The sequence below is a fragment of the Mustelus asterias genome, chromosome 18 (assembly GCF_964213995.1).
Source record: "Mustelus asterias chromosome 18, sMusAst1.hap1.1, whole genome shotgun sequence".
Classification (NCBI taxonomy): domain Eukaryota; kingdom Metazoa; phylum Chordata; class Chondrichthyes; order Carcharhiniformes; family Triakidae; genus Mustelus; species Mustelus asterias.
This window is the reverse complement of record NC_135818.1, coordinates 68,154,177-68,176,385: the sequence shown is the minus strand read 5'-3', so window position 1 is coordinate 68,176,385 and position 22,209 is coordinate 68,154,177. Positions and strand designations below refer to the sequence as shown.

Here is a 22,209-nt window from a genome sequence, read left to right as displayed (position 1 = left end):
TATTGGAAATGGACGCGGGCCGGCGGCGCTGCTGCTGACACAAAAGGAGAAAGAGGAACACAATAGAGAAAGAGAGGAAAAGAAGAGATTAACACAAACAGCCGCACGCAGGCACGGGCTGAGTGAGAGAGAGAAGCAGCGATCGCAAGGAGCGGCCGGCGGAGGAATGTGACAGTTTGTTTTTAAAACTATAAATCCTTTTTTTTATCATCTTCTTCCGAGAGGAGGATCGGAACCCCCCCCCCTCCCCCGCCCAGAGGAAAGCCCACAGCGCCCGGCCCAGCGGGATTTAATGGGCGCCTGAAAAGCGAGTGAGAGTTTCACCCCCCCCCCCCCCAGTCCGGACTCTGACCCCCTCCCCGCTCCACCCCCCCCCCCCCCCAAAACCAACCCCCCTCCCCCACCCCCACCCCCCGGACACTGAGTGAACACCATACCGGGAAGGAGGTCAGCTCGCCCGGCCTGGGGTGTGCTGTTGGGGTGGGGGGTCCCCCTGTAACCTTCCCCCCCTCCCGTCGGGTACTACCCTTTCCTCCCCCCCAACCCCCCTCTCTACCCCCCCACCTCCCCTCCCCCCCCCACCTCCCCTCCCCCCCCTCCCCTCCACCCCCCCTCCCCTCCACCCCCCCTCTGCCCCCCTCCCCCCCACCCCCCCTCTTCCCCCCCCCACCCCCCCTCTCTCCCCCCCCCACCCCCCCTCTCCCCCCCCCACACCCCCCCTCTCTCTCCCCCCCCACACCCCCCCTCTCCCCCCCCCCACACCCCCCCCTCTCCCCCCCCCCACACCCCCCCTCTCCCCCCCCCCCCCACACCCCCCCTCTCCCCCCCCCCCACACCCCCTCCTCCCCCCCCCAAAACCCCCCTCTCCCCCCCACACCCCCCCTCTCCCCCCCCCACACCCCCCCTTTCCCCCCCCACACCCCCCCTCTCCCCCCCCACACCCCCCCTCTCTCCCCCCCCACACCCCCCCTCTCTCCCCCCCCCACACCCCCCCTCTCTCCCCCCCCACACCCCCCCTCTCTCCCCCCCCACACCCCCCCCTCTCCCCCCCCACACCCCCCCTCCCCCCCCACACCCCCCCTCTCTCCCCCCCCACACCCCCCCTCTCTCCCCCCCCACACCCCCCCTTCTCCCCCCCCACACCCCCCCTCTCTCCCCCCCCACACCCCCCTCTCTCCCCCCCCACACCCCCCCTCTCTCCCCCCCACACCCCCCCTCTCTCCCCCCCCACACCCCCCCTCTCTCCCCCCCCACACCCCCCCTCTCTCTCCCCCCCCACACCCCCCTCTCTCTCCCCCCCACACCCCCCCTCTCTCTCCCCCCCCACACCCCCCCTCTCTCTCCCCCCCCACACCCCCCCTCTCTCTCCCCCCCCACACCCCCCTCTCTCTCCCCCCCACACCCCCCCTCTCTCCCCCCACACCCCCCCCTCTCTCCCCCCCACACCCCCCCCTCTCTCCCCCCCACACCCCCCCCTCTCTCCCCCCCCACACCCCCCCTCTCTCCCCCCCCACACCCCCCTCTCTCCCCCCCCACACCCCCCTCTCTCCCCCCCCCACACCCCCCCTCTCTCCCCCCCCCCACACCCCCCCTCTCTCCCCCCCCCCACCCCCCCCTCTCTCCCCCCCCCGCACCCCCCCTCTCTCCCCCCCCCGCACCCCCCCTCTCTCCCCCCCCCGCACCCCCCTCTCTCCCCCCCCCGCACCCCCCCTCTCTCCCCCCCCCGCACCCCCCTCTCTCCCCCCCCCGCACCCCCCCTCTCTCCCCCCCCCGCACCCCCCCTCTCTCCCCCCCCCCGCACCCCCCTCTCTCCCCCCCCCACACCCCCCTCTCTCCCCCCCCCACACCCCCCTCTCTCCCCCCCCCACACCCCCCTCTCTCCCCCCCCACACCCCCCTCTCTCCCCCCCCCACACCCCCCTCTCTCCCCCCCCCACACCCCCCTCTCCCCCCCCCCCCACACCCCCTCTCTCCCCCCCCCCCCACACCCCCCTCTCTCCCCCCCCCCCACACCCCCCTCTCTCCCCCCCCCCCCACACCCCCCCCTCTCTCCCCCCCCCACACCCCCTCTCCTCCCCCCCCCCACACCCCCCTCCCCCCCCCCCCACACCCCCCTCTCTCCCCCCACCCCCACACCCCCCTCTCTCCCCTCCCCCCCCCCCCACACCCCCCTCTCTCTCCCCCCCCCCCACACCCCCCACCACCCCCTCTCCTCCCCCCCCCTCTCCCCCCACACCCCCCTCTCCCCCCCCCCCCCCACACCCCCCTCCTCCCCCCCCCCCCCCCACCCCCCCTCTCCCCCCCCCCCACACCCCCTCTCCCCCCCCCACACCCCCCTCTCCCCCCACACCCCCCTCTCCCCCCCACCCCCCCCTCTCCCCCCCACCCCCCCCTCTCCCCCCCCCCACCCCCTCTCCCCCACTCCCCCCCTCTCCCCCCACCCCCCCCTCTCCCCCCCACCCCCCCCTCTCCCCCCACCCCCCCACCCCCCTCTCCCCCCACCCCCCCCCCCCTCTCCCCCCACCCCCCCCCTCCCCCCCCCCCCCCCCTCCTCCCCACCCCCCCCTCTCCCCCCACCCCCACCCCCCCTCTCCCCCCCACCCCCCCCCCCTCTCCCCCCACCCCCCCACTCTCCCCCCTCCCCCCCCCTATCCCCCCACCCCCTCCCCCCCTCTCCCTCCTTGAGGTGAGGTGACTTGGCTTGGTGGAGAAGTTTAGGAGGTTGAGGGGATATGTCCTCACCCAGCGTCACCTCGCCAGTGGAGAAAGTAGACGGATTCTCTCGGAAGTCCGTTCGCAAGGCCAAGCAGAAGCGCTCGCAGAGCTCCTCGCAGTACAAGATCCACGGCAAATCCGTCGACCTGAACCCCCTGCCTCTTCTGAAAGGTAAGGGCCAGGCCTGCACCACCTCACAGTTGTTCATCCCTTCTTTCCCTTGTGTGTTAACTTCCCTTCTTAAGGCCATCAGACCAGCAGGTCGATAAACTCTTTTGAGCAGTGGCATTAATCAGGGAACTAACTTTTGTGCTGAGCTGCTGGGAAAGGTTTCTCGAATATAGTGTGAGGAGGATGGCTGCTAAGTTCTCTAAGGGCGTAATTATCCAACTTGGACATTTAAACAGTTAGTAGATTGGGAGTCTGAGTTTTTGCCTCTCTATCTCTCTCCCCACCTCACCCCAACTTTAAAGTATTGAAGTAAACCTCACTGGATTGTTCGTTGCAAGTTTACTGTCCAACTTGCTGTGGTGAGGTTTTAAATCTGGATAGTGTGCCAGGGACAGGATTGGTACTCCCCCCTCCTGTCCAGGTGACCCAACGCCATTGTGTGGTTGCCAAGCTCACAATGACTTCACAGTCCATTCTCTGTTGCTGAAGTAACAAAGGTCTCTCGAGGCAATGACTTTTGTAACTATTTTCTTGTGGGATGCCAGACTTAAGTAAATGGTTTAGATTTAGTTTTAATCTGCTGATTTGAGTTTTGTACATTTTAATTAAATCACACTGGTCAGGTGAGTTATTCTGTTTGTATATTGCATGCACAAGTGAACTTGGGTATTCTAATACCTTCAAAACGCTGCATTTTACCCAGATATGTGATTTGCCTTCCAAGTCACTTTCAGCTAGCTATAATTTATCCTTGTATTGATGGAAGCTGGGGACCTGCAGTCAGATTGAATTCTTACAGTTTCCTACTGTTGATCCTTGTCTGAGTGAGGTCTGCAGTCCTCCGATTCGGGATTGTTTCAGGAAGTGAAATGAGAATGAGAAAAGTAAGCCATAAATTGCATTGCATTAGACTGTATGTTGCAGAGCGTTATATATATATGTAAGAGAGCTAGTGAGTGGCACGATTGCAAAAATCATAAACATTTTGCAAATATGATTAAAATAAATTGCTTATGCCGATTGGGCAAGTGCTGTTCTACAGTTGGCTCTATTTTACTTGCAGTGTTGGAATTGGTGTTTGGCAGCATGGCTGACCACACATTGTTACTAGGCATTACATTGTTTCACTGTTTTTAATCACTTTTGGATACTAGTGGAGACATGTATATTGGTGATAAGAGTAGTTTGGCTGCCACATCTTCTGATGGAAATTAGTCTAACTCTTGTCAAATTGCTGTTTTATGATTTTTTAAAATACATTTCCACTGTCTGCAGTTTGGATATATAGACAAAGATTCTTGGTTCATATCCTGATTTGTTATCTAAAACTCATTTTAAAAATATGATTTTCCTCCCTTCACAGAGTTTACTCCCATCTTTGGTTTTGGTGGGTGCTGGCTGTCCTTAAATATTTTGTCTAAGGCGCTATTCTTCATTGCCTAAGTGTAATTGGTAGTAACCTATTATTCGTTGATGGGAGGTTGGCAGAAGTAGGAACCATTATGAATACCAAGCCAAATGCTGCTTCATTCAACCCTTATGGTTGCGGCCCCTGGATAATGATCAAGTACGAATCTGGTTGTTATTTGTTTAACCCCTTCTTCGAGTCCACAGTCTGTAAAGGCCAGTTGCTACCATTATTGAGAAAACTTAGCTCAGCACAAGGTGACAATTGAATCTGGGATGTCTGTTCCGTACAGCTCCAAAGCGGTAAAGTGGCTGGAAAGCAGACTTTCAAGCTGTTAACAAAAATGATGCAAAATAAATGTAGTAAGCTCACTTATTGCAAATGTATGAATTGGAAAAGAACACTTGCTAACATGCAACTTTTTTGAAGCAGGATTGCAGTACTGACTGAAATTAAAATGCACAAAGATTGTTAAATATAACTTTGTGATTTGTCCTTGGGCATCTTGATTTAGAAAACATTTTCTTTATATCCGCTCCTTTCATTAAGCAGAATATCTTTCTATCTTGTGTCTGATTTTAGGTTCCATTGGTTCACATGTTGTTGTGAGAAGGTACTCTAGTAAAGACTTCTCTAAAGTAGAAGGCATATTTCAATTGAATGCTTCAGTTGACTGCCAAACCATGAGCGCAAATCGATAATTTATGTTCATCATCTGAATTCTAAAGTTGTTACTGCTTTGAATTCTTTGTCATGAATTGATAGTTTGTTGCTATTTAAAGAGACCATCTAAATTCTGAAAAGACAATGTTCACATTGTATAATGCGGTTCCAATTAGGAATACAGTAAGAGTTTTAACAACACCAGGTTAAAGTCCAACAGGTTTATTTGGTAGCAAACACCATTAGCTTTCGGAGCGCTGCTCCTTCGTTAGATGGAGTGGAAATGTGCTCTCAAACAGGACACACAGACACAAAAATCAAGTTACAGAATACTGATTAAAATGCGAATCCCTTCCTGTGGGGAAGCACTTCAGCAGTCACAGGCATTCAGCCTCTGATCTTCGGGTGGGTGTCCTCCAAGGTGGCCTTCACGACACGCGACAGCGCAGAGTAGCTAAGCAGAAACTGATAGCCAAGTCCCGCACACATGAGGACGACCTAAACCGGGATGTTGGATTTATGTCACATTATCAGTAACCCCCACAGCTTGCCTCCTGGGCTTGCAGGCTGTCCTGTCTGGAAACAATACACATCTCTTTAACCTGTGCTTAATGCTCCCTCCACCCACATTGTCTGTATCTTTAAGATCTGGCTGGTTGTAGGGATTCGCATTCTAATCCGTATTCTGTAACTTGATTTTTGTGTCTCTGTGCCCTGTTTGAGAGCACATTTCCACTCCATCTGACGAAGGAGCAGCGCTCCGAAAGCTAATGGTGTTTGCTACCAAATAAACCTGTTGGACTTTAACCTGGTGTTGTTAAAACTCTTACTGTGTTCACCCCAGTCCAACGCCAGCATCTCCACATCCCGATTAGGAATGACATGGAAGGTGTGACAGTACACCCATCCTTCATTATACATACAACTGCAGTAATACTCTGGATATTGCAAAATCACACCTTCCAGTTTTACCAAAGCAGCAGATCATTGCTTTACTGTGTTTTTAAAAACTATCACATGTTTAATTGTTTTGCTTTCTCATATCCTATGTTGCTGTTCTTGTCTCTAGTCATAACTTTTCCCAGCAAAGCATATTCTTAAAGAATATTCTTATTGCTGAGAGCATTCTAGGTGAAGGACAATAGTTGCCGTCCAGATCAGTACCAAGATTGAAAATCATAAGACACAAAAAAGGAGGTAAAGGATTAAGAAAATGAGGTAAAGGTAGATTACAACAATCCTATAGTTTGTTAAAGAAGGCCACTGAGGGAGGTAAGTAGTGATAGTGATGCCAAGACTGGTGGGTTGTAGTGGTTGTATTGTTCCATACATGTTCACCAGCTATGAGCTAACCAGATTAGCATAAGTCAGGTGAAACCTGGAATTTAGCTGGTTTACACACCCGAGGCACTCAATGGATAACCATCTCCAGAGAACCAGTGTTGAATTTTCCACCTTTCCTGCAAAAAGGAAATTTTTTCTAGTACTGTCAGTTTGGCAGAGAAATTATTTAACATTGTTAATGTCTCTACTTTCCTGGGAATTAATTGATAATAGCTTTACCTTGGTTAACACGCCATGGTAGTTGGGGCATGATTAATCATAAAATTATTTGGTTTTTTTTAAACATGAAGCAACTTTAATTTCTAGTGGCTGTTTCTTTAGCCATGCAATACTTAATGTGCCACACATTCTATGATCCTATGATACCAGTCTGTTGTCTCCTGTTTGTGTTAAACATAGAAGTCGAACATGGGGTTAACATGAGAATCCCTAATTGGTCAGGCCACACCTTAACTCATGCAATTTGTTCTGAGCACCAGACTTCAGGAAGAGTATATTGTCCTTGAAGGACAGGCAGTGCAGAGGGAAGGAGTACAGTGGTTTATGTGATGGAGAAAAGTATTGCTGAAACTGAAAGGAAATTGTGAGACTGCCTTTGTTATGTAGTGCAAAGACTAGGACAATATCAAGAAGAGCCGAGCAGTGACTGGATACTAGTGAGATGTTATGCAGAGAGAGAGGCTATTTAGTGAGGCGAGTGATGGAGATCGGAGTGCCAGGAAGAAGAAGAGGAAGGCCTGAGACCAGATGGAAAGATACAGTGGCAGTGTGCTTGGATAAGAATGGGTGACTGATAGGAGGAGCTGGAGACCAGCATTGCGGTGACCCCAAGTAAAATGGGAGAAGCCAAAAGGGATATAGAATAAAGGGAGGCCAGTTCTAATGCGGATAAGCCTAGATGTAATTGAATGGTAGTACAGATTTGAGAGGCTGGATGGTTCCTGTACCCTGTGTTTCTTTGGTCTTAAAACCTTTTGCCGTATCAAATTTTTTAGACTTGGCATTATCTGTGATTTCTGCTTGCCATCTCATGAGTTTTAGAGGATAGTGAAAGGTAATTAAACTGATTAAACATTATGCTGCTAACTGTTGGGATGTCCCTTTGACACTTCAGGAAGTTTGTTTTCTGGTACTGAATGAAATTTGTTTGATCTGTGAGGGTAGTTGAGTTTTCCCATTGTAAAGTATTCTCATGCTGGCAGATGAGGAAACAGTCATGTTTTTTCTTCTCTCCCATCCATGCAGAAATGCTGAAAAATCAGCCAAAGGTTAGTTAGCTGACCAAGTGGGTCATTAGCTTGTCTGCTTTCAGCTAATCAAATAGTTTAGATTCGATAATAGCCCTCAACTGCAGTAAAAATGTTCCAGAATTGAAATTTGTCTTTTAGCTTCAAAACCAGAAGTCATTTATCTTTTACATAGGCATCATTAAGGGTTCAGTCATGCAAGTAAGCAAGCCTTCACAGTGGAGCTCCGTGCTGGCAAAGCAACTCCATTGCAGGCTGTGCACAATTACCGATCACAATTAAATTCTTCCTTTTCTTGGTTGCAATGGTAGTGCTTGCACAACACTGATCAAATGAAGTAAACCAGTGATGGAAAATTCTTTCTTGTTCTCCATTCCATTCTTTCAGCCACACACCATGTCCGCTGGTAGTGCTTTCCCCACAATGCTCAGATTTCCAACCTCCCTCTACAAATACCTAATAATCCTTCACTGCTCGCAGCCTCCCAAAACTCCTGTGTTGTGGGGCAGTGAGTATCAGCAACTATTTAACTATGGGAATATCCAGTCCTCTTCTCGCATGTGCATGTTTTCTAGCAGGAGGTCAATAGCAATATGCAGTAGGAACTTGGCATCAGCTTTGCCTCACTTCACTGAGGCCATTTTTTGTTTTTCACATTTGGATGACACTGGTGAGGTTAATCTGGTCAGCCCCTGTTGTCCAGATTGTGATTTTTCTTTTCTCTACAACTGATTAACATGCAAGGACACTTCTGAGTGTGTTAGCCATCAGCCACATAATGTACACAAGAATCATGTGCTGGTCAGATTCTAGAGTAGCACTTTTCTATCGCGGGTTCACTCACTTCCCTGAAGATCACGGGTGAACCAGTTAAGATTTTACCACAATCTGACAGCTCTTAAAATCATATTTCCTTGTGTCAGACCAAATTACTAGATTGAATTTCGAAGTCACAACTTGTCATGGAGGGATTTGGTAGTGCGGTACTATAATCACTACCTAAACATCGTTGTAGATGCAACTGCAGCAGTTTAATTGTTGAAGTGGCTGCAGTCAACTGATAGCACAGACTGAGGATGAACTGCAGTACTCCATCCAATCATTTTGCATTGGCATCATACCATGTGGTACCTCCCCTCAATGTCACGCCTGGAGTTTGATACCTGCAGCATTTCTGGCTTTAGCCCGTGGAAAAATAAATTCAATTTTGACAATCACCATTGGAAAGATATATTAGATTGCCGATTGTGTGTAGCAGTATGGGGCTGTTGCAGTAAAGAAATTAACTACAAATCAATAACAAATTGACAAAAGTGAGGGAATCAAAAACGCCAACATCAGCCACCTTTGGCTTTGATGTAGCTTGGTTCACTTTAATACTGGGTTGCTGTTATTGATTTGCAAGTAATTTCATCTTGATTAGTTTTCAGATCTAAAACAAAGAAAACGACTTGGTGCATTTTGTCTGTCGAGCATTTTAATAATGTCAGGGTGGGGGTGATGCTGAAGGCCATGTTATTTTAGGGTAAAGGCAGTTGGTAATGGATTTGGGGTAATGAAAAGTGCAATGGTAGCTGAATACATTAACTATATTAATGGTTTCAAATACACTATCTCAATGTGATGCCTAAAATATCTGACAATTGTCAGTCAGGGGTGTTGCTGTGTGGTAGTCTTAAATATTCTTGTTCTTACAGCGTTTCATCATATTGCCAGCACTGGAGTTGTAAGCAAGTATTTTGTTTGGCATAACCATCTTTGTGGATATACATCAAGCTTTAACCTGGTGTTGTGAGACTTCTTACTGTGTATAACCATCTTTAACAGAGAAGGAAACAGACTGAAGTGAGCTCCTACTTTTGAATGTGTGAATAACGAAATTGGGAATTTCAACAGCATTGCTTAAGTGTAATCATTTTGTGTTACTGCAAGTAACTAATGGAAAAAGGTAATTGAGAAATGTTATTAATACAGAAGTTATAGGCTTTTTATCTTTGAATTAAAAAGCATTTGCCTTCAAAAAAAATGTTGTTTGCTGAATCTGCTTGTGTTCATTCTATGCAAAGATGTAATCATGTGTGAACTCTCCACATCTGCATGGAGATATCTGCCAAGCAGCTACTCAAAGTTTCATGTATTTGAAGTTTCTGTTTGAAAAATATGATCAAGTATATCTTGTGGACTTGGGGGGGAAAAAACAGCTTTTAGTTTTTATATGGCATCAATGAGGCTGCTAGAAGTAGATTAAATGCTGTCATGAAACAAGTAATATTTGTTTGAAAAGTGCTTTGTGTTTCACGTATTCTGCAACGGTTATTTCTCCTGTTTAGCAAAGTTTACAAAGGATGAGGTGTGGAGGGCAAGAAAAGTTTTACTTGTGTGTTCTAGTTCCAGTGTGTCAACTCTTTTGGATTCTGCTGGCTGACTGTTTCATAGATTATAATAATGCCTTGAATAGTGGGTTAGCCGAGCCAAATACTCAGTATTCTTATGTATTTATTTCAATAGTGGTCATAAATGGAATGGGAGTGCTGACTAAAGTTCTTTCTCTTTCTCCACTCTCTCTCTCTCTCTCTCTTCACCCCACCCGTCAAATTTGTTTCATGTTATGAATTAATGACACATACAGGTCATTTGGCCTGTAAGTCTCTGCCCTCTATTTCTCTCCCCTCTCTGCTAACCCCTCTTTTATGCAGTTTCTTCTTCAAATCTTCATTGTAGCCTGTTTTAACCACTCCATGTTGTGAGTGCCACTATCCTGCCACTCCAAGTAAAGAAATTCCTCATTTTTCTTTGACCTGTATTTGTCCATCGGTGAGAAAAGTTTCTCCACAGCTTCCAAACAAATGCCTTCATAAAAGTAAAGACCTCTATGGAGTCTGCACTTGGTATTTCCCAAAGAAGAGTTCGATCCTCTGTCATATCTGATCATTGCATCCACTTAAGGATGTAAGCATCCTAGTAAACCTTTTCTGTACTTTCTCCAGTGCTAAAATATCCTGTTTGTAATGTTCAGATCTGAACTGCACATTGTGATCTAATCAGATTACTTCCATGCGAATTTAACATTAATTCCCGCTCTTTGATTTTTATTCTATTCCTGTAGAAAAAAATTTTGCTTGTGTTTTGTTCACTGACAAGTGTAGTTGGATATGTAGGAATCAGTGTTCACCTTTGTTAGGTTACGCTGTGCTGGATTTATCAGTCACCTGTGTAGCTGAGGTCCATCACAGTTGGTGTAATGGGAAGCTCTTTGAATACTCCTGGGCAGGAAGTGACTGCATATTCATGAGCTCTGGTGCTACTTATTTTTTCAACCTAATGCATAATTATTTGATCCTGATGTATATAGCCTGTGTGTGCTATGTCCCTGCAAGATCTTGGCCAAACGTTGACAGGGAGCCCTCGTTTGGTGAGACGGTTGGAGACTGCCAGAATGGGGCCCAGTTCGCAGTGGCGGTTTTGCTGGTGAGCGGCCAATGCTTCGACAGTGCCATAGGCATCGGGATGATAGCTGTTATTGTGAGTGAAGTTGTGGACGATGCTCTCGACTCCCCGGCACAGGCTATTGCCATGCTCTTACAATCTTGATTAGAAGACTGGACATTTCAAGATCGATGGAGCACATTACATTCGGTCTTGAAGGCCTGAGGTCGAGTGAAGTCTCTGATCATTGGTCTTGCGTTACTCAATGAACACAGAGTACATAGAAGAGCTGGAGGCAGACAGATGCGACGGGGCTTTGCTACGTGCTGGGGCCTAGGTTTCTCTTTACCCGGGTTTCGGGGGAATGACATGGCGGAGGTGCCAAGGTGTTGATGAAACTCTTGTAGGAATGTTGCTCGATGATCCTGTCGTGGCTTTGGCCTTTTCAAGTTCCATGGATGGTTATATTATCCTGCAGTTCATCATTAATATTTGTGATGATTCTCCTGATTTTGTGATATTGTCCTTTATCCTGGCACTGATGTATGAGCATGAGGCATTTGTCACCTATTTTCCTGTTACGCTGAAAATCAGGACTTGTTAATCCTGGACTGCACCCTCTAGCCTTGTGTTGATCCTGTATTGTGCTTTTTAAAATATTGATAAGAGCAATCCTGTAACTGAACTCTTGAGGCGAATTTGACCAATTATCCTGTTTAGAGTCATTCTCCAGTTCTGTTAATCCTTGAATGTATCCCCTGTAATTTCATGTTTTAATTGATCCTGTTCTGTGATTGATCACATTGTAAGAGTTTTAACAACACCAGGTTAAAGTCCAACAGGTTTATTTGGTAGCAAATACCATTAGCTTTCGGAGCGCTGCTCCTTCATCAGATGGAGTGGAAATGTGCTCTCAATCAGGGCACAGAGACACAAAATCAAGTTACAGAATACCGATTTAGAATGCGAATCCCTACAGCCAACCAGATCTTAAAGATACAGACAATGTGGGTGGAGGGAGCATTAAGTACAGGTTAAAGAGATGTGTATTGTTTCCAGACAGGACAGCCTGCAAGTCCAGGAGGCAAGCTGTGGGGATTACTGATAATGTGACATAAATCCAACATCCCGGTTTAGGCCGTCCTCGTGTGCGGAACTTGGCTATCAGTTTCTGCTCAGCGACTCTGCGCTGTCGCGTGTCGTGAAGGCCGCCTTGGAGAACGCCCACCCGAAGATCAGAGGCTGAATGCCCGTGACTGCTGAAGTGCTCCCCCACAGGTGATTGTCGAGCGGTGTTCATTCATCCGTTGTCGTAGCGTCTGCATGGTTCCCCCAATGTACCATGCCTCGGGACATCCTTTCCTGCAGCGTATCAGGTAGACAACGTTGGCTGAGTTGCAAGAGTAGGTACCGTGTACCTGGTAGATCGTGTTCTCACATGAGATGATGGCATCCGTGTCGATGATCCGGCACGTCTTGCAGAGGTTGGTGTGGCAGGATTATGTGGTGTCGTGGTCACTGTTCTCCTGAAGGCTGGGTAGTTTGCTGCGGACAATGGTCTGTTTGAGGTTGCGCGGTTGTTTGAAGGCAAGAAGTGGGGATGGCTATGGCGAGATGTTCGTCTTCATCAATGACATGTTGAAGGCTCCGGAGGAGATGCCGTAGCTTCTCCGCTCCGGGGAAGTACTGGACAACGGAGGGTACTCTATCCACCGTGTCCCGTGTTTGTCTTCTGAGGAGGTCGGTGTGGTTTTTCGCTGTGGCGCGTCGGAACTGTTGATCGATGAGTCGAGCGCCATATCCTGTTCTTATGAGGGCATCTTTCAGCATCTGGAGGTGTCTGTTGCGATCCTCCTCATCCGAGCAGACCCTGTGTATACGGAGGGCTTGTCCGTAGGGGATGGCTTCTTTAACGTGTTTAGGGTGGAAGCTGGAGAAATGGAGCATCGTGAGGTTATCCGTGGGCTTGCGGTACAATGAGGTGCTGAGGTGACCGTCCTTAATGGAGATGCGTGTGTCCAAGAATGCAACCGATTCCGGAGAGGAGTCCATGGTGAGTCTGATGGTGGGATGGAACTTGTTGATGTCATCATATAGTTGTTTCAGTGATTGCTCACCATGACTCCAAAGGAAGAAAATGTCATCGATGTATCTAGTGTATAGCATCGGTTGAAGGTCCTGTGCGGTGAAGAAGTCTTGTTCGAACCTGTGCATGAAGATGTTGGCATATTGAGGTGCGAATTTGGTCCCCATGGCTGTTCCGTGTGTCTGGATGAAGAACTGGTCGTTGAAGGTGAAGACATTGTGGTCCAGGATGAAGCGGATGAGTTGTAAAATTGCATCTGGAAACTGGCAGTTGATGGTGTTGAGTACTGACGCTGTTGCAGCAATGCCATCATCGTGGGGGATGCTGGTGTAGAGTGCCGAGACACCCATTGTGATGAGGAGTGCTCCTGGTTCAACTGCTCCATGTGCGTTGAGTTTCTGTAGGAAGTCCGTAGTGTCGCAACAAAAGCTGGGGGTTCTTTATACAATGGGTTTCAAGATGCCCTCGACATAGCCAGAGAGGTTCTCGCACAGGGTCCCATTGCCTGATACGATGGGACGGCCGGGTGTGTTGGCCTTGTGTATCTTTGCGAGGCAGTAGAGATCTCCAGGGGAGTACGTGGGATGGGAGCACGGAGTGTGCTTTGAAGGTCTGGATCAAAGGTCTTGATCAGAGTGTTGAGTTGACAGGTGTGTTCTTTGGTCGGATCTGTGGGTAATTGTCTGTAGTGTTCCTCGTTGTTCAGTTGTCGGTACACTTCTTTGCAGTAATCCGTTCTGTTCAGTATGATGATGGCCCCTCCTTTGCTGGTTTGATGACAATGTTGCGGTTGGTCTTGAGAGCGTGCATGGAGTTACGTTGTGCTTGGGTGATGTTCGGTGCTGTCTTGTGAGTGCGGCAGATGAATTTGGTGTTGATGCACCTCCTGAAGCCATGCAGACGCTACGACAATGGATGAATGAACACCGCTCGACAATCACCAGGCAAGACTGTTCTCTTCCTGTTGGGGAACACTTCTGCGGTCACAGGCATTCAGCCTCTGATCTTCAGGTAAGCGTTCTCCAAGGCGGCCTTCATGACACAAGACAGCACACATGAGGACTGCCTAAACCGGGATGTTGGATTTATGTCACATTATCAGTAACCCCCACAGCTTGCCTCTTGGACTTGCGGGCTGTCCTGTCTGGAGACAATACACATCTCTTTAACCTGTGCTTAATGCTCCCTCCACCCACATTGTCTGTATCTTTAAGATCTGGTTGGCTGTAGGGATTTGCATTCTAATCAGTATTCTGTAACTTGATTTTGTGTCTCTGTGCCCTGTTTGAGAGCACATTTCCACTCCATCTGACGAAGGAGCAGCGTTCTGAAAGCTAATGGTATTTGCTACCAAATAAACCTGTTGGACTTTAACCTGGTGTTGTTAGAACTCTTACTGTGTTTACCCCAGTCCAACGCCGGCATCTCCACATCATTGATCACATTGACAGGGGCAATCCTGCAAGTGAGCATGGTAGTGAATTTTTGCATATTATCCTGTTGTTCTGATGTCCTGGTGAATCCAGGGGCATCCATCAGTCCTTGGTGGAATGCATTCCACAATGTGCTTTTCGTTTCTGAGGTGTGTTGTGTAAATTGTAACTCTGCAATTTTTATCCGTCTTCTCATCTTGTAATCCCGGTTTGGACGTTTTCACCTGATATCCTTTATCACAATTGTGATTAAAATGTATAATGGCATTGCGGGCGGGCGGGGGGGGGGGGGGTGGGAAGGACCCTACGAGCCCTCACAGCGGGTGAAGAACACCACCACCCCCCACTAGAATTTATGGGATTGCAGATTGTGTATTTCAGTTGTTTTAAGGTTATAGAATCTCCAATTAATTCTTGTTATAGTACAGACAGACTATATATCATGGGAAAGACGTGTATTGTATCCATGGTGCCTCCAAGGTGGCTGGCCTTGGGGGAAGCATCCTTTGGTGTAAATCCAAGTGTGGTGCAAAAATCCTTGGTGGTTTAACCACCATTTTACTTGTGTTAATATCTTGTATTTTGTATGGTTGAATGGCTATTTTGAAGACACAAGTTCTATAACTCTGTCACTTTTAGCTTCGTTGAGCACTGCTGAATGAATTGTGGCTGTATCGTGTTATCCTGATATCCCCATCACCCTTAGATATATCCTTTTATTACTTGTATGATGGGAGGTGCTGGATATAATGAATAATCTGAAGCAACTGTGTTGATAAATGTTCTTTCTTTTTCTGTTTCTTACGTGTATTTGTTTGAAAATGATCTCGCTGTACTGTACCAATCTGAGAGTTTGAGTTATTTGTTGTGAAAAATCTTCAATAAAAATACATTTAAAATTAACACTGGTGGGATGTTGGTGGGTCTAGCGACTAGACTTGAGTTATATGGAAGAAATTTGGTTGGGAAAAGTGGCTATTCCATTTTCAACTGATCTTGCCAATAGGACCAAAGTCAGGATCTTTAGAGTCGGGCAACTGAGGAAAGACAACATGTTCAAAATTCTGACTTCCAATCGGGAATGAGGACATTAACCGCTATGCCATTATGCCTGGTAGTTGAGGTTTGAATTGGCTCTGAACATAATGTGATCTTAACTGATTGATTGAAAATATTTCCTTCACCATTATTTTAAAAATGTTCCTTCAAGCTTAATTTTTTAAGATGATCAATAAGAGCAGTGTAGTGCTGCCATAAGGTAATATGTGTGCATGTTATTCTCCTTTGATAGTCTGGGTGGGATCAGAAAATGACTGGAAATTCCCTTGCATCATGAGCATGTTGCACTGTGGGCTAGTGTAGTATGATGCCAATGAGAAATTCCTGATTGTAAGTTTTGTGGAAAAATGTATTCGGCATGGAAATTGTGACCATTAATCCATGAGAGGGTTGGTTTGTGAAATTTGTACATATTGAACTGATATTTTTTAACTGAGTGTGCACTAAATTCAGATTTCACTTGCAGACTAAATGCCCTTATCCAGAATTAGAACTGGATGTATCCTAGTGTCTGCTGAGGAAGATGATGACAAATATGCAACTAAACTGTGTTTTCAACAGCAAAATACATTAAGGAAAAGTTCAAGTCAAGAATAGTTGCATTTCCTTTGAATTAACAACCTTGTAAGTTCTCCATGCTAGTTACACTTGTGGCCTCTTACATGAAGCAGTGGGAACCTCAAAAATATCCTAGGGACAACATTTGAGTGTCGCAGAAAATGACCAGGTAGCAGTTTCTGTTTGTACTGCGGTTGGTTTGTATTGTTGACAATTACAGTGAATGATTCTAAGTATAGCTTACTCCCACTGCAAGTAGAATTGCCTAATGCAATTAAAAACAATTAATTATTGCCTTTGCTAAAGGAAACTGTCTCTGGCTGAAAAGTAATAAACATTTGCAAATGTGCTGTTTTCTATTTACAGTAATAGGATGATTTTGAAGACAGTGATTTTGGATTGTGGTGTTTATAGTCTTAAATAGATACTGTTATTCCAAAACCTTAAGAATGTAGGCTTTGATAGATTGAATGAGTGCAAATTTGACTAGTGTACTGATTAGAAATTTAAATTAATGCAAGCAAACTCTGAGCAGGTAATTTGGGCTCTTTGCTGCATGAATGTTTATAGTTCTCAATAAGGAACACAATCCTGGCAAGGATTTTGGTTTCCTTGCATTCCAGCTGAGATGTAACTAAATTAACACGTTTCAGGTTTGTGTGGCACACTGCCACACAGGACTGTACCTTGATCAATCAGGGGAACGTTAAGATGTGTTCAGTATGCAGTTCTTCTAACGTGTATCAAAAGTTTCAACTCTGGGTGGCTTGTGAAATGGATATTTGTATGTATAATATGAAGTGATGTTGGCAATACTATGACCTGTTTATTTTCTTTACCAAAGCTGTTCTTTATTTCACTGCCTACTCAATGATATAGAGAAATATTCTGGTGATCGTGTTTGCAGAATTGAATTTCTTGTAAAAGGATTGCAAACTCCACCACCACTGACAAGAATGGAATTAGGAAATATCTGACTAACAATTTAATACGTACGTGTTTCACAAGCCAATCCTATCATGGGTTAGAGGTCACTTTCTGTACTGAGCACTTTTTTACACACAGATTGCAATTGGAAATTTACTTCATTTGCATATTACTACAGTGGCCCACAGTGTAACATGATGCAGGGGAATGGAATTTTGCAGGATGGTGCTATGGATGTATCACATAAAGCATATTGCTCTGGGTATGTGTTGCTCACTTTAATTTGAGCATGAAAGCTGCTTATCCCGCTTGTGAATTTCAAGCCAGTAACAAATTGTCACAACTTTGTTTACTCTTTCTATAGCATTTTCAATATTATCATTGTCAGAAGCCAAGCAGGTTTAGAATTCAAAGTCCCCATTGACATGTATAATGCATGTTTAGATTTTGGAATATTAATTTTGATTAAATTTGTTTTGTTAAATTTGTTCGAAACAAATAAAATTTACTTCGCATTAGGAATTGCCAATTAATAGACATCAGGAATGTTCATGACCAGGAAAAAAACCATTGCAGTCCCAAAGTGAATCTTTCATTAACCTTAAAAATATTTCTATTACTCAAAGGGAGATGATCCAACTTCCTATGTAACAAATAATTGATATGAAATATAAGCATTGTCCAAACTCCTAAAGCATATTTAACAGTTTACATTTCATTTTATTTCAATTTGAAATTCATATTTTGCTGTTGGATGATTGCATCTTTGTGTGTGTGAGCTGAGTTAAATTTCTCAATGTTCTGCTGAAAATTACCTAAACTACGAGATTATAATGCTTTATGTGGAGGAGGAGCAAAGATTGAGAATCAATCCAACCTGAATCAGGAGGAGTAGGATTTGGTGAAATAGGACTAATTACAAGGCAAATAAAGCTCAGTGTGGAGCTATGTAAGATAATTAGTGAGAAACCAAATCAAGGTGTTATGTGTGATATACTGGTAGGAAAAGGATTTGGGATTGTTGTGGCCAAGTTGCAGTGCAAAAATCAAAGCAAGATATTGAATTTCATGAACAGAAGCATAGAATATAAACCAAAAGAGAAAATACTACTTCAGGCACTGATTTGACTCCAGCTTGAGTGATCCCGACAAGACTTGTCATCAAATGATGAGGGATTTTGGTACCATTGTGGCTTAGAAGTAGCGTGGTCACTTGAGTCAGCAGTTTGTGATCAAGCCCCATACAAACATCTGAGTGCATAATTTGGGCTGAGATTTCAAAGGAGTGCTGTATTGTTGGGGATGTTTTCGGATGTGATATAAATTCTGTCTGGTCTCTTGATAAAATTCTGGTGACACTGTTACAAGTAGAGTCTGTGTTTTGGGCAATATTTATCACTCTACTGATTTACCTTTTAAAACTGATGTTCTGGTCACTTTATTTATTGCCACATTTCCATCAATTACAAAAAACTATGCTTTTAACATATTTCCTTGGCTGGGAAGTGTTTTGGGATACCTTGAGGCTTTGAAAGGTATATAAAGAGAAATAAATTCTCAGTTTTGAGGTTCAGGAAATATGGATGTCAGAACAAACACAATTTTATATCTCCGGAATCTAGTTACATTTTGTTTGTTTTGCAAAAGGAGATCACCTGAAAGTAGTAACCTATCAAGTTTCAAAATTAAGAGGTTTGATAAAGTTGCTAAACTAATCACATTAATGAAGGGATCACAAAGCAGGATACCTAATTTTTAAATTTGGTCTAAATGGGGGGAACTTCAGATAGAACTGCATTCGCAAGGGGTAATAGATACATGGTCTGAGGAAGGTCTTGCAAGGAAGTTGTTTTAATGGATCCAAGGAACGGATTCAAAATTTTAAAAATTGCATGTTCTTCTGGAGAAAGAAAGGTACACTAAGATGGAAAGTTAGGTTTAAATGAATCCTGAATTGTGGTTCTTAATTCTGAGTTTCCGCTTCATCCTGAGATTAGTTTATTATGCAAGTTTGTTTCACTTTGTAACATTTACTTCTCATTGGGCTGGATAAGAGAATTCTGGACTGTAAATGATACCTCATTTATTCATGCGACGGATTTTCCCAGTGATCATTCTTTACTTGATGTAGATTACTGTGTGAATGTGGCTGCCTCAACCCTGAATAGTGCCATGGGGCACCCAGTAGTATATTTTAGTATACCCAAGTAAGGGTAAATGCAATTGCATAATCACAGCTAAGAAAAAATAAGCTAATGCTTTTATTGAAGTTGTAGGACTGATCTTATAACATCAATTTTCTAGCATCAAGTGATATTTTGTATTAATTGGTTAAATAACTAGCTACGGGTTTGGAATAAGTCAGAGGCTTTTAGTGTTGGTTGTAGTTTGAGCAGATTGAGTTTACTGTGTTACAGCAACCTGTGAAGTGATCTGGGATAGAATGTCAAATGAGCTTGAGGATAGAGTTCTGTTAATTAGATGAGTATTGATATCCACTCGTCTGAATTGCTTGGTGTAATGGATGGCATTTGAGAGCCAAATTACAATTGGTGACTAAAATTTGTACTAACTGAAGCTGAATATGACGTTTTTTCCATTTTTGCAATAGCACCATTTTAATTTATTTGTATGCTTTCTGCTGGTGTATTTTTAGGTGGGGGAATTAAAAGAAAGATTGTCACTTTAGTAAGATTTCAAATCTGAATTTTTGACTTTGTAAAGATAGTATCATGAAAATAAAGTGAGGGAGGGGTTACTTTAAATACAGTTGTGGAACAGAGAAGCAGAAAATTTGGCAGTGAGTTACTGTAAGCCATCAGGGCCAGTTTTGATAGCCCAAAAAGAGTGAACAAAGTAGAAACATTGAAAACTGATATCTCTTCCTCCATAACTTTATGGGAAATCCTAATTTGCCATATTAGAGCAACCTGGAAGACAAGTTGCAACTAGCTGCTGAAACCAAAGAAATAGTGATGTGATGCTTGGACCAAGTAAATTTTAAGCATAGTATTTTAATTGCTCCCCAAGTTAATCCTGTAAAGCATGCTTTCCCTGTGGTTTAAGTCAGTGTCTTGGTAAATGTAAACTCACATCAATTTTAATCCGGTTTTCTAGGTGTAACTGGAATACTAAAAATAAACTGGCATCCGTTGCATATTATGCTGGCTTTGTTGTTTTTAAAAAAAACCTTTAATAGCAACCCAAGCTACTTTATTGAATGGATTTAGGTGCTTTATTCATCAAATTACTAAATTGATTATTTCAATAGTTCATTGGCACAGCCCTGTTTTTGTGGTACATAAAGACATTCCTAATCACATTGGTTTTCACAGAAATACCCGGTAAATTAGTATTTCCCGTTTGGCAACAAACATTCAAAACTCGTTGCGCGCTTATGCACTATTTGATTAAAATTTAATCTAAACTTTTGAAATGAAAATTCTTGTTAGAGTTTGTCCATTTGAACTTTTACAGTCCCAGTCCTTTTCTATGTACATGTCATGATTTCCGTCTACACAACAGATCAAAAACGATACAAAATGGTCCGATAGTCCGAAAGGTGTGTTGGTGAGGAGTATTAGCTATGCTAAATTCTCCCTCAGTGTACCTGAACAGGTGTCAGAATGTGGCGATTAGGGGATTTTCACAATAACTTCATTGTGGTGTTAATGTAAACCTACTTGTGACAATAAATAAACTTTAAACTATATCCTGTTTTGAAAATTTCTGCATTACTGTGAAGTGCAAGTATATTAACATAGGTAATTTAAAAAACTCAACACATGCTCGTTTTGAGCAAGAGGTCAGCGAGAACATGCCTTTCACCCCGGAAATTTCGGCCGAATGGTATCCGAGGTCACCATCGCAGATGTCAGATCAGCCTTCTCGAAAGTCAACCCACAGAAAACGACTGGTCAGGATGGTGTACCCGGGCGAGCACTCAGATCCTGCGCGGACCAGCTGGCGGGGGTATTCGCAGGCATCTTTAATCTCTCTTAAAGCATATAGGGACCTCAGATTGGTGTAAAGAAGATGACCATCATCCCTGTACCAAAGAAAGGCCAGGCAGTGTACCTTAATGACTATTGTCCGGTGGTTCCGACATCCATTATTATGAAGTGCCTTGCAGGTTAGTTATGGCATGAATCAATTCCAGCCTCCCAGATTGCCTGAATCCACTGCAGTCTGCCTATTGCCATAACAGGTCCATAGCAGACGCCATCTCCCTGGCCTTACACTCAACCCTGAAACACCTAGATAACAATGACACCTACATCAGACTCCTATTTATTGACTACAGCTCAGCCTTCAACATTATTCTCCAAACTCTGGCCTGGGGCTCGGCTCCTCCCTCTGCAACCGGATCCTCAACTTTCTAACCCACAGACCACAATCAGTAAAGATAGGCAACAGCACCTCCTCCATGATATGAAAGCAAAATATTGCGGTTGCTGGAATATGAAACAAAAATAGAAAATGCTGGAAAATCTCAGCAGGTCTGACAGCATCTGTAAGGAGAGAATAGAACCAACGTTTCGTATCTAGATGAGCCTTCGTCAGAACACCACCTCCATGATCATTCTGAACACTGGTGCTCCACAAGGCTGTGTTCTCAGCCCCTTACTATACTCCTTTCACACCTATGACCGTGGCACAATTTCCCCTCCAACTCGATTTTCAAGATTGCTGATGACCTCACTATAGTGGGTCGGATCTCAAACAATGATGAGCCGACGCAATAGCTAAGAAAGCCCACCAACACCTCTACCTTCTCAGGAGGCTAAGGAAATTTGGCATGTCCACTACAACTCTCACCAACTGTTACTTTCTTTCTGGTTGTATCACAACTTGGTATGGCTCCTGCTTTGTCTAAGTCCACAACAAACTACAAAAGGTCGTGAATGAAGCCCAGTCCATCACGCAAACCAGCCTCCGATCCATTGACTCTGTCTACATTTCCTGCTGCCTTGGAAAAGCAGTCAGCATAATCAAGGACCCCACGCACCCCGGACATTCTCTCTTCCATCTCATTTCGTCGGGAAATAAGATACAAAAGCCTGAGGTCACCTACCAATCGACTCAAGAACAGCTTCCCTGCTGCTGTCAGACTTTTGAATGGACCTGTCTCATATTAAGTTGATCTCTCTCTACGTCCTAGCTATGTCTGTAA

At 45.2% G+C, this 22,209-nt stretch overlaps 1 protein-coding gene across 2 annotated transcripts in view; it reads left to right on the top strand.

The window, feature by feature from the left end:
* The first annotated feature begins 2,662 nt into the window (after positions 1 to 2,662).
* The window catches only part of ppp2r5eb (protein phosphatase 2, regulatory subunit B', epsilon isoform b), an 80,395-nt gene continuing 60,848 nt past the window's right edge, over positions 2,663 to 22,209 (top strand). The window contains exon 1 of one of the 2 annotated variants that reach the window (XM_078234240.1): positions 2,663 to 2,885. In XM_078234240.1, coding sequence (XP_078090366.1) covers positions 2,732 to 2,885 — 154 coding nt within the window. In that variant the 5' untranslated portion in view covers positions 2,663 to 2,731. The remainder of the gene's footprint in view (positions 2,886 to 22,209) is intronic. The other variant, XM_078234241.1, reaches the window with a different exon arrangement.